The 11,522-nt window shown below is 49.9% G+C and overlaps 1 protein-coding gene across 2 annotated transcripts; it reads right to left on the minus strand.

The window, feature by feature from the left end:
* Positions 1 to 539: 539 nt before the first annotated feature.
* SNX15 (sorting nexin 15) lies at positions 540 to 11,183 on the minus strand. Of its 2 annotated transcripts, XM_064576207.1 has the most exons (9): positions 10,934 to 11,181; positions 8,092 to 8,149; positions 6,067 to 6,102; positions 5,745 to 5,865; positions 4,468 to 4,583; positions 4,200 to 4,347; positions 3,735 to 3,878; positions 1,106 to 1,363; positions 540 to 810 (listed from the first exon to the last, which is right to left on the minus strand). In XM_064576207.1, the coding sequence occupies exons 2-9, from the start codon at positions 8,101 to 8,103 to the stop codon at positions 704 to 706; spliced, it is 942 nt and encodes a 313-aa protein (XP_064432277.1). In that variant the 5' UTR covers positions 8,104 to 8,149; positions 10,934 to 11,181; the 3' UTR covers positions 540 to 703. The 2 variants fall into 2 exon arrangements, with proteins under 2 accessions (XP_064432277.1, XP_045749295.1); XM_045893339.3 differs by lacking the exon at positions 8,092 to 8,149 and having other exon boundaries at positions 10,934 to 11,183.
* Positions 11,184 to 11,522: the final 339 nt, after the last annotated feature.

Genomic DNA, 11,522 nt, shown 5'->3' on the forward strand with positions numbered 1-11,522 from the left:
GGTTCCTCTTCATCATTCCCTTCACCCAATAACCTGGTTCAATCGGCCTCCTGCCATTCTCTACTCTCGTTTCCCTGGAGACTATTCTCCCCATTTTCTAGATCAGGGGTCAGCAGACTTTTTCTGCAAAGGGCCAGATAGTAAATGCTTTGGGATTTGAAGGTCGCAACTGGGCAACTCAGCAACTATTCAACTCTGCTGGTGTAGTGGGAAAGCAGCCAAAGACAATATTAAGAGAATGAGTCCGATTGTGTTCCAACAGAATTTTATTTTTAATACTTAAATTTCATGTAATTTTCATCTGTCACAGAATACTATTCTTTTGTTTTTTCTTCAACTATTAAAAAATGTAAAAACCATTCTAGCTCACGGGCCTTACAAAAAAAGGCCGTGGGCAAGATGTGGCTGCAGGCCATGGTTTGCAGACCCCGGTTCTAGATGGGTGAACAGCCAGTTCAGGACCAGGGATGCTGCCCACGCAAGACAGACAGGCAGGATCAGCTTAAGGTTTTGTCCTGATTCCAAAGTGGCAGGTGTGGTCAAGGAGCTCTGAATTCATTATTTGTCTCATTCTTGGTCCAGTTACATACAGAAATGACCCCTAGTGTTACAAGACCAGGATATCAGGCAAGGCCCCAGGGAGAGTGAAAGGGGGTAGCTGGCAGTGCTGGGGCTACAGTCCTGGGCAGGGGTTCACTCCCTCTCAGGAGGGGGGCTGGGACAGGTGCAGGTGCAAGATTTCTTCTGCTCTCTTCAGGTACTCGGCTGCCTTCTTCTTCACACCCTCCCGGCGGGCAGGTGATGGGTCACCTGTGAAGAGAGAATGGCTCAGCTGAGATCCCTGGGTTCAAAACCCCTGGTCGGGCCCCTTACAGTTCACAGAGCATCAACATGTGTCTTTCCCTACCTCCCTGGGAATCAGGTCCATTCTCCCCATTTTACAAATAAGAAAACTGAGGCCACAAGAGGTAAAGAAGCTGCCCATGGTTGCACAGCTTGTCAGTGATGACCAATTCTGATCCTTGACTTGTCTTTCACTTTCCCTTCCCTTCCCTCCACCGCCTGAGACTCTAGGCCTAACCTTCCACCTTCCGGTCGTACTCACCAGGAACGCCCTGTAGCAGGATGTGCACGCCGTCCCGATAGCCCTGCAGAGCTGCAGGGTAGGCACCTGCCTTCTCATCCCGCAGGGCCTGGGTGATGAGCTCTGTGGCTTGGCTCAGGTAGGCAGGGGTTGGCCGGCCTTCCTCGTCCTCTTCCTCCTCCTGCCCTCCAGGCTCCCAGGGTTCCTGGTCCAGCCTTTCAGACTCTGCCTCCATCGCTGCCAGCTCACCCATGTGGGTTGGACTGGGGCCTGAACCTTCTACAGTCAGATATGGAGGGCTCAGGCCAGACTGCCCTCTGTTTCCCAGGGCCTGCGGCCCATCCCCAGACCTCTCTTGCCCATCAAGGTACCAGCCTGCCCCAGGTGGAGGGAAGCAGTGCCTGAGCAATTCAAAAGCCATTCATATATAACAGACTAGCCATGATTGGTTTAATTGGTGGAGTTCCTGTGCTTTTGTAAAAACAGTATTACCTTCCTAATTCTTTAGGTACATATTAACATTAGTTTGCGAGGTCTGGGTCACTGGGCCTACTTCCTTCCTGACTACAGTTGATCTACAAATCTAAGAATTCCCTCCGTAAAGTTCAACTGAAGGATGCCAGACCAACTAAGCCAGGCCAAGGGTAGAAATGCTCCAAACCTTGGAATGTCGGAATAATAGATGCAGAGAATCTCAGGTCTTACAACCTCAGCTGAGGACCCAAACATGAAGACAGTGGGTGGTGGGTGTCCTCACATTCCAGAGAGAAGGTCTCCTTATATACCCCAGGACTGGCCAAAAGGGGGCCAAACATGCCCTCTGCAGCTTATACAAGAGAAGGCTAGAGATTTGGTCCATCATTGGCGAAAAGGCCTTTGGAGGGAAGGTGCCAGAATAGGAAGCACCATGGCGCACCACTCACCGGTCTAACTCCATCCCAGTGACCCCGTGAGGAGACTGGGAGGCCTCCTGCAGGAAGGGAAGATGACCTCTTACTTCCCAGCTGGACATACAGCCAGTGTTGCTCATGGAGCAGAAGGCAGAGGAGTTCCTGGGATGCCCTAACGTGAGTACGAGAGTTTGATGCATGTGTTGAAGAGAGAGACGAGTGCCAGCTCATTGCCTGGAGGACTCTGATGTTGAGGGACTTGCTGGAGGTGCCCACAACAGTGGGGCAAGGAGATGAGGCAACATCTGAGCAAACTGTACTTCCAGGCTTTGGCGGGGCAAGAGTTTGGGAGTTTTCTTTTCTTTCTTTTTTTTTTTTTTAAGATTTTATTTATTTGTCAGAGAGAGGGAGAGAGAGCACACAAGCAGGGGGAGCAGCAGGCAGAGGGAGAGAGAGAAGCAGGCTCCCCACTGAGCAAGGAGCCTGATGTGGGGCTCAATCCCAGGACCCTGACGCTTAACCAACTGAGCCACCCAGGCGTCCCAGAGTTCGGGAGTTTTCTTATGGGCCAAGGGAATGTCTGATGGGAGCTACGTCCTAGGAATCTTGACAGGCTCCTGTCGGAGCATCTGGCCACTGGACACCCCTGGGGGCTCAGCTGGGGCAAGGCAGGCAGGCCCCGGTGGCACCACCCTCACCTTTCCCCCTAATTCCTTCTTCCCCATCCCAGCTGTGGAGTGGCTGAAGGAGCAGGGACGGGAGGAAGCAGAACAAGAAGAGTAAAAGGATACTCCTCCCAGGCGAGCAGGGCGGTGGTTTGGAGCTGAGTAACTGGGTGGAAGACTGAGGTCCCGATTTGGATCTGGATCGGACCCGGGGTGAGCGAACCCAGATGCCTGAAACCTGATCACAAAGCTGAGGGTGTGCCCGGGAGGTCACGAAAGGGCAAAGAAGAAAAGCCAACAAAATGGGCTTAAAAAGATGGGAGGATTCCAAACTGAAACGCTTTCATGATGATCCTGAAGCAGATCAGCCGCTTCAACCCCCCAGCTACAGCAACAGCACTGGGTCGGAGACTTTGAGAAGGAAAAGGTGCAGTGTTTCAGAGCCTGGGACCAGGGATGCTGCCCACCGAACCCTGAACCCTCGCTCTTAGCCTTTGGGCACCTTCCAAAATGGGTAACCCCAAACCGGGTTCCTCTTCATCATTCCCTTCACTCAATAACCTGGTTCAATCGGCCTCCTGCCATTCTCTACTCTTCCACGGGAAGAGGGGAGGGGGCTTCCCCCGCTATGGCGGGTCTGTGGTGCCCCCACATGCCTGGGCCTCCTGTGGGAGGGCCTCCTCCTCTGAGCCCAAGTCTCACTCCCCTGACCAACAGGCCTCTCCTGCCTTCAGGATCTGCAGCGCGACCCTAAGCCGGCCAGGAAACCCCCACCTTGGGCTTCCAACGGAAGGAACTCAAATCCTCCCAAGACGGTGTGATGCCTGCCTGTTCCAGAGCTTTCTTGGGGAGAAGATCCACCTGTCCCTGAGAAGATCTCCCTTTTCTTTCTCCCTGGTTGCTCACTGTCCAGGGGCATCCAGCTCACGAGCCCTGGCACCGGGGTGCCAGCTTCCAATGCTCACTAAGGCTGCCAACTGCCCGGAGTGGGGAGTCTTTCTAGCATTTACACAGGTACTACACACGCTCGTCGGTGGCTCTGCCCGCCCTCCTTGCCCCCACCTCAGCCCCCCTCTGCTTGTCCCAGCTTGTTACCTTCCCTGGAGAAGGGGTCGAAGAGGGCAAGCTCAGCCTCTGTGAGGGGGCCTCGGGCAGGGGAACCGGACACCTCCTCGGTGCTCCCACAGTTAAAGAGGAGATCCAGGGCCTCCTGGGCAGGGCTGGATGGTGGGGGATCCGCTGTGGAACCAATCAATGGGGACATTCATGCCTGTCCTTATCATTTCCCAGCTTTCAAAATACAATTACCCTCTCACTAACTCCTCGTGGCACCCACGGGCATAGACGAGCCCACTCCTCGTCAGGGTGGTACCCCTTTTACAGACTAAGAAGCTGTAGCCTAGAGAAGGAAAATGGCCTGGCCAGAGCTCCTCAGCACGTTAGTGGTAGAGGAACTGGGACATACTGCAGAGTTTTTACTAAGCTCACTGAGAAGGAAGTGTGTGCTCTCCACCACCCCCAGGCCCTCCATCCCTGGCTCCCTTCCCAACCCTGATGTACCTGGCACGTCCAGTTCCTCCAGGCCTCTCCTCTCTGTGGGGAGCGGCTGGGGCAACCAGGTATCCTCAGGGGGCGGTGTGGGGATCAGAGGGGGTGGCAGGATGTGCAGGTCTCTGCACATGTCAGAGGGCCGGGTCACCTCCCCACCCTGCAGGAGAGAAAGACAGGCACAGGGCGGGGGAGGGGGCGGGGGGAGTCTCAGGGTGCAGCCCAGGGGGCAGGTGGGCTTCCCAGGTGCCGGGGAAGAGGGACAAGCAGGGACACATACCCGGAAGAACTCCTTGAGCTGGGGGCTGTTGTTGAGCGCGGGGATGTGCACAGTGAAGCGAAGCAAGTCCTCAGCCCCCTTCCGCCGCTCTTCAATCACTGAGGCCTCAAACCGGCCTGCAGCGCCCCCCAGGACGAGGGGTGGGGAGAGAAACAGCGAGCCACAGGGGTCACTTTCCTGCTTCTGCTGGAGAGGATCCCAGCAGCCGGCCATCCCCCCAGCAATCTTCCCTGGCTCCTCCTGGGGGGCGGGCGTGGGCTGCTTGCAATCAGGGACCAAGCCCCCTAGGCCTCCATGTACCAGATGTTTACGGAGCACCTACTAATGTGCTAGGTTCAGAAGGTGAATGGGAGGAAAGCAAGGTCTCTGCTCTCGTGGATTCACATCCTAGACACGGGAGGTGGGTAGGCAACCAACAAGAAACAAAATAATTTCAGATGGTTTTGATGTAACGGAGAGGAAAGGAAGTCTCGGAGACGAGAAGTGACTTGCCCAAGGTCACACAGCAAGTACCTCCTTTTTCACAGTCTCCCTGCTCTGTTCTAGGCATGCTGCGGAATGAACTACCTCTGACCTAGCAGCAGGCCGCACCGCCCACAGCCTGCATCCCCTGCGGGCAGCAACCCTTCGCCTCACTGTGAAAGAGTATCTCACGGGAGTCTAGAGACCCAGCTAACAGATCGGTCCTGTCCACCAGAAATACATCACGAGTGACATGTGCAATTATTCATTTTCTCGTAGCCACGTTAAAAAGAAACAGGTTAACTCAACTTGAATAATTTATTCCACTGAACCCGGTATATCCAAAATAGTCTCATTTGTACCTGTGATCAATATATAAATTATCGCCATAGTTTACATTCTATTTCAGTGTGCATTCAACCCACACGGCACACCTCGGCTCAGACTCACCACCTCTGGCTCACAGCTGCTGTTTTTGGACAGCGCAGACCCCAGCTCTGGGGGAGGAATTCTGGTTCTGCCACTTACAGGCCAAGCCCCTCTATGACCCTGAGCCTCAGCTGCCTTGTCTTGAAAATGGGGCTAAAGAAGAAGAAATGCTGAAGGGCTCCACACACACTGAGGGTTAGGCTGCTCTGAGCCTCAGTTTCCCCATGTGTGAAATGAGGCTGTCTCTAAGGGCCCTCCCCAAAAGTGGCTTCTGCTGGGGGTTTTGGCCCCCCATCCAGCTCTCCTCCCCCCCCCCCGCCCAGCAGGGGTCCCCTCTGCCCACCTCTCCCTCCATCTCTGGCCTGAATGCCTAGATCAACACTCACCAAACACCTGGGCGCGGGGGAAGGCCGGGAACTCCTCCAGGCGGCGGAAGAGGTTGCGGTGGGTGTAGGCCAGGTCCCCATGCAGCTTGCGGAAGTCGCTGTACCGCTTCCAAACCACCACCTGCCAGGGACCCGAGACTTGGCCCAGGCCGGCCGTGGTGCCGGTGGAAAGAGGCTTTCCCCACCCCCAGCCTGGGCCAGCGCGTGCGTGGGTCGGGGCCCCACGCCTGCTCCTCCCAGGGCCGCGGAGTTCCCACTTGTTCCTCTGCTGCGCCTGCATCTGGAACTAGGGAATGGTCCCCCTTCCTCCCAGGAGCCTCACCTCTTTGACATCCTCTGGGTCCCTCTTTGAGATGAACTGAGGAAGAAAGGCAAGAACCAGGTGAGACCAGAGACTGACATCTGACACCCCATCGCGCAGTAAAATCCAGCGATGCCCCAGGTACCTCCCAGCCCTCGTTGTGGCCTTTGGCTCTTGGCCACTGGTATCAAGGTGTCCTGGCTTCAAGGCTTTGTGTCACCTGAAGCAGTTTTTCTATCAGGTGCTAGTTTCTTCATGTGCCAGATGGGAGGATCCCATCCAGACCCTGTGGTCCTCAGCCCAACTTTTATCTCAGTCCCTTCATGAACTTGCGGGCCATCCTAGCGCCGGGGTCGTGCTAATCTCTGTGCCGTCCCAACTTCACACGTGTGCTAACAAAGCCAGGACTACCTCACTTCCTTTGACGGGCCACGTCCCTGCATCTCCTTCTGAAACGGAAGAACCTCCAGTTCTCTAAAGAACGAGGTTCTGTCCCAGGAGCCACTCCCTTTTGTAAGTGAGGAAGCCTCTGTGGGCAAAACACTCCTTTAGGCGGAAGAAAACATCACTGGGGTTGCGACCTCTAGAAGAGAAGAATGGGGTCTGAGCTGGGAAGAAGACTCTGTACTCACTACGGTATAATCATAATAATTAGAAAATAACACTCTACAACGTGGACTACTTGATAGTCTTCCAAACATCTCCTTTTAATTATCCTAGAACCCAAGGTGGCAGATAGGATTAACAGACCTATTTACCAGATAAGGAAGTGGAGGGGCAGAGAGGGGACGTGACCTGTGGCAAGATCACATGGCACATTTTGCAAATGATCTATCTGATAATGAGGTGATATCCAAAATATATAAAGAACGCCTACTCAACACCAAAAACCCAAAACAATCCAATTTAAAAAACCAGGGGGTGCCTGGGTGGCTCAGTTGGTTGAGTGTGGGTCTCTTGATTTTGGCTCAGGTCATGATCTCAGAGTCGTAAGACCGAGCCCCATGTAGGGCTCCAAGCTGGGTGTGGAGCCTACTTAAGATTCTGTCTCTCTCCCACACTCTCTGCATCCCCCACTGGCTCGAGGAAGGGAGGAAGGAAGGGAGGGAGGAAGGGAGGGAAGAAGGAAGAGAGGGAGGGAGGGAAGAAGAAAGGAGGGAGGACACTAGTAAAGATAGCTCAATAAATATAAAAAAAAAAGGGGGGGGGCAGAGGACCTGAATAGACGTTTCTCCAAAAGAAGATATACAGATAAGCAACAAACACATGAAAAGATGCTCCACATCACTAACCACCAGGGAAATGCAAATCAAAGCCACAATGAGATATCACCTCACACCAGTCCGAACAAAAAGGTAAGAAATAACAAGTGTTGGTGAAAATGTAGAGAAAAGAGAACCCTCATGCAGTGTTGGAGGGAATGTAAATCAGTGCACCAATATGGAAAACAGTATGGAGTTTCCTAAAAAATTAAAAATAGAAATACCATTGGATACGGTAATTTCACTTCTGGGTATTTACCCAAAGAAAACAAAAACACTAATTCAAAAAGATATATATCCCCCTTTGTTTATTGCAGCATTATTTACAACAGCCAAGATATGGAAGCAATCTAAGTGTCCATCAATAGATCAATAGGTGAATGGATACAGAAAATGTCGTAGATATATACAATGGAATATTACTCAGCCATAAAAAAGAATGAAATCTTGTCATTTGGATAACATGGATGGACTGAGAAGGTATTATGCTACATGAAATAAGTCAGACAGAGAAAAACAAATACTACATGATTTCATTTATATGTGGAATCTAAAAACAAAACAAGATAAACAAAACCAGAAACAGACTCATAAATAGAACAAACTGGTGGTTGCCAGAGGGGAGGTGGATGGAGGGGTAAGTGAAATAGATGAAGCAGATTAAGAGGTACAAACTTCCAGTTGTACAATAAATAAGTCATAGGGATGAAAAGTACAACATAGGGAATATAGTCTATAATATTGCAATAACTTTGTATGGCGACCGATGGTCAACTACACTTACCATGGTGAGCATTTCATAATGAATATAAATGTCGAATCAATATGTTGTGCACCTGAAACTAACATAATATTGTATGTCAACTATACCTCAGTTAAAAGTAAAAATTAAAAAAAAAAAAAAATCACATACCAAGTAAGAGGGACTGGTAGGACCAAAACCCTGGCCTTTGCTTTTCACAATAGACTTGGCCTGAAATATCTTGGGTAAAAGAAACTAGATTTAAAAACTGTTGAGGAATACATATATCTGACAAAGGAGTCATATCCAGAATATATAAAGAACTACAGATCAATACTAAAAAGACAACTCAACTTTTGAAATTGGGCAAAATATTTGAGCAGGCACCTCCCACAAAAGAAGGTGTCTGAATGGCCAATAAGACAATGAGAATATGTTCAACATCATTAGTCATCAGAGAAATGCAAATTATACTCCAGTGAGATATTACACACCCACCCACTTAAAATGCCGAATTTTTTCAAAAAAGATTTTATTTATTTGAGAGAGAAAGAGAGAGACAGAGAGTGTGAGCACAAGAGGTTGGGAAGGGCAGAGGGAGAAGCAGGCTCCCTGCTGAGCAGGGAGCCCAATGTGGGGCTTGATATTAGGACCCTGAGATCATGACCTTAGCCGAAGGCAGACGCTTAACCAACTGAGCCACCCAGGCACACCTACAATGCCGAAAATTGAAGATGCTGATGATACCAAGTGCTGGTGAGAATGGGATTATAAAAGTACTTTGAAGTACTGTACCACTTTGGAAAACTGGTGATTTCTTTCTTTCTTTTTTTTTTTTAACGATTTTAAAGTTATCTCTAAGCCCAACATGGGGCTTGAACTCACGACCCTGAGATCAAGAGTTGCATGCTCCAGGGCGCCCCGGTGGCTCAGCTGGTTACGCATCTGCCTTCAGCTTGGGTCATGATCCCAGGGTCCTGCAATCAAGTCCCCCATCAGGCTCCTTGCTCAGCGGGGAGCCTGCTTCTTCCTCTGCCTGCTGTTCCCCCTGCTTGTGCACTCCCTCTCTCTCTGACAAATAAATAAATCTTTTTAAAAAATTAAATAAGGGCATCTGGGTGGCTCAGTTGGTTAAGCAACTGCCTTCGGCTCAGGTCATGATCCTGGAGTCCCAGGATCGAGTCCCGCATCGGGCTCCCTGCTCAGCGGGGAGTCTGCTTCTCCCTCTGACCCTCCCCCCTCTCATGCACTCTCTCTCATTCTTGCTCTCTCAAATGAATAAATAAATCTTTAAAAAAAAATTAAATTAAATCTTTTAAAAAAAAGACTCAGGTGTAAAACAAGGACAGCTGTTTTTAATTCCTCAGGGAATTGGATTGCCACCTAAAAGATACCAAAAGACTGACACATCCATCTATGTTGAAAGGTTTTTCTGTCCCTTTGGGTACATTTAGCATAGGGATAAAGGTCAAAACAAACAAATAAACAAACAAAAAAACCCCACAAGTTCTTATCAGGCTCTGAATATCAGCCACCAACCTGGCCAACTTCCAACCACAGAGCTACTTAAACATTCTTTTAAATATTTTGTCAGTTTCAGTTAGGACCAACAGCAAACAGCGCCCTGGAAACTGGTAATTTCTAGGACAACTACACATGTAGCTATCAAATGATCCAGCAATTCCACTCTTAGGTACATACCAAGAAAAAATGGGTGCACATGTCCATAAAAAGACTTGTACATGAATGTTCATACAACTCTACTCGTAACAACTAAAAATTTTTTTAGACACAACCCAAATGTCCAACAACAAGAGAATGAATAAAGAAATGGTGGTATATTTCTACAAGGGACTCCTATCACATGGCAATAAAAAAGAACAAACAACTTATACATGCAACAACATGAATTCCAAAAACATTACATAGAGTGAAAAAGGCCACACACAGGTGAGTACTTGCTGTGTAATGATTTCATTCGGATGAGGTTCAAGAACAGACAAAACTAATCTACAGTGACAGAAGTCAGGACAGTGGTTACCTCTGTGGGAGGAGAACTATAGATTGGAAAGATACAAAGAAAGTCTCTGGGGTGAAGGAAATGTCTATATCCCGATCTGAGCACTGCCTGCTCAGAGGTATACACTTTGGAAGTGTCTGTGTTTTTGCTTCCCTTTAATAGTTACGAATGCACCAGTTTAATAGTTGCCTAGTTTAAAATGCTAAAAGTACAAAACAATTTACGGTGAAAAGTCTTCCCCCAACCAGTTCTCGGATATCATTCTATTTTTAAATTCTTCTCATGGTTTCCCCCATGTACCTATAAAATCTGCTTATAAAGTTGTTACTGCTTCGTAGTCAACTTTAGTCTTTCCCTATTGACTTCCTGCTGGGACGGTGAAGATAGAGACTTACTCTTGAAAATTCTCGAGCTGTATGAATTTTTAAAGTCACAGGTATTTTTTTGAAAAAATTAAAAATTAAACTCTTGAAAAGGGCTTTTATGTAAATATCAAACAAACCAGTTAACACGACTTACTCCAAGAGATTGGAGAACTAACTAATATTTGGACTGAGCCAGAGTTTTCGTGTTAATTTAAAGAAATTCACAGCCTGATGCGCAGACACCACACGTTGGGCGTGGGAACCCACCCCTCCCACTCCGAGAACTGCCGTCCACGCCCTTTTAAAAGGACAGCGCCCTCCCAGGGCCACACCCCCGACGGCTAGAGATGTAAACGAAGTCTATACCGCAGCCTCCCCTTAAAGGGGAAATGCATTTCTGTCGTCTAAAAAGGGAGCGTCCAGCAGTGCTTTGCCTTAAAGTAAAACACTGCCCCCCCCTTGTTAAAAGGGTAAAGGTCCCCGCCGGGCCCCACCTCACCTGCGCGGTCACTTTATACTCGGTGTAGCCCTTGGGGTGGGTCCGGGGGTCGGAGACTGTGTAGTGCCGCAGGAAGTCGTCCTTCGCCTGGCGGGACATGGTAACCGAGCCGGAGTGGAGCTGGCAGCCGGCCTCCGCCTCCTCCACGCCGCCCCCGCCCCTCCGGGTCAGTCTCCGCCAGCCACCGCCTGTCCGGGGCTTGCGTCCTCCTTCCCCGGGTCCAGGGAGCCGGTCGCAAGTGACGGCGCAGTTCTCGGCCTTGGCTTGCGGCCAGGGAGCGTCTAAAAAGTTCTCAGTGGCTGGTAAAGCGTGAACTAGGTGATTTAAAGAGTTAAGGACTGGGGAGGTTGGATCACTCAGCTCTGACCAGTGTTCAAGCCCGCCCCATCCAACGTGTCCAAACGACTTCTCCTCTGCTTCCTAGTTCCCTTCTTTTATCTACCTACCCAGTTTTATTGTGTCCAGTGCGTGCCAGTTGTAGCCAAATATTTCCCTGTCTCCCTCCATAGGATTCGCTAATTCATATTTTCTGCAAGGGTGGGGAGGCAAAAAAGAACTTCAGAGAAGCAGGATGGCTTCACAGGTTCTG

Source organism: Mirounga angustirostris, unplaced genomic scaffold, assembly GCF_029215605.1.
Source record: "Mirounga angustirostris isolate CCGP_5_RB_7025 unplaced genomic scaffold, mMirAng1.0.hap1 SCAF_13, whole genome shotgun sequence".
NCBI classification, from domain to species: Eukaryota; Metazoa; Chordata; class Mammalia; order Carnivora; family Phocidae; genus Mirounga; species Mirounga angustirostris.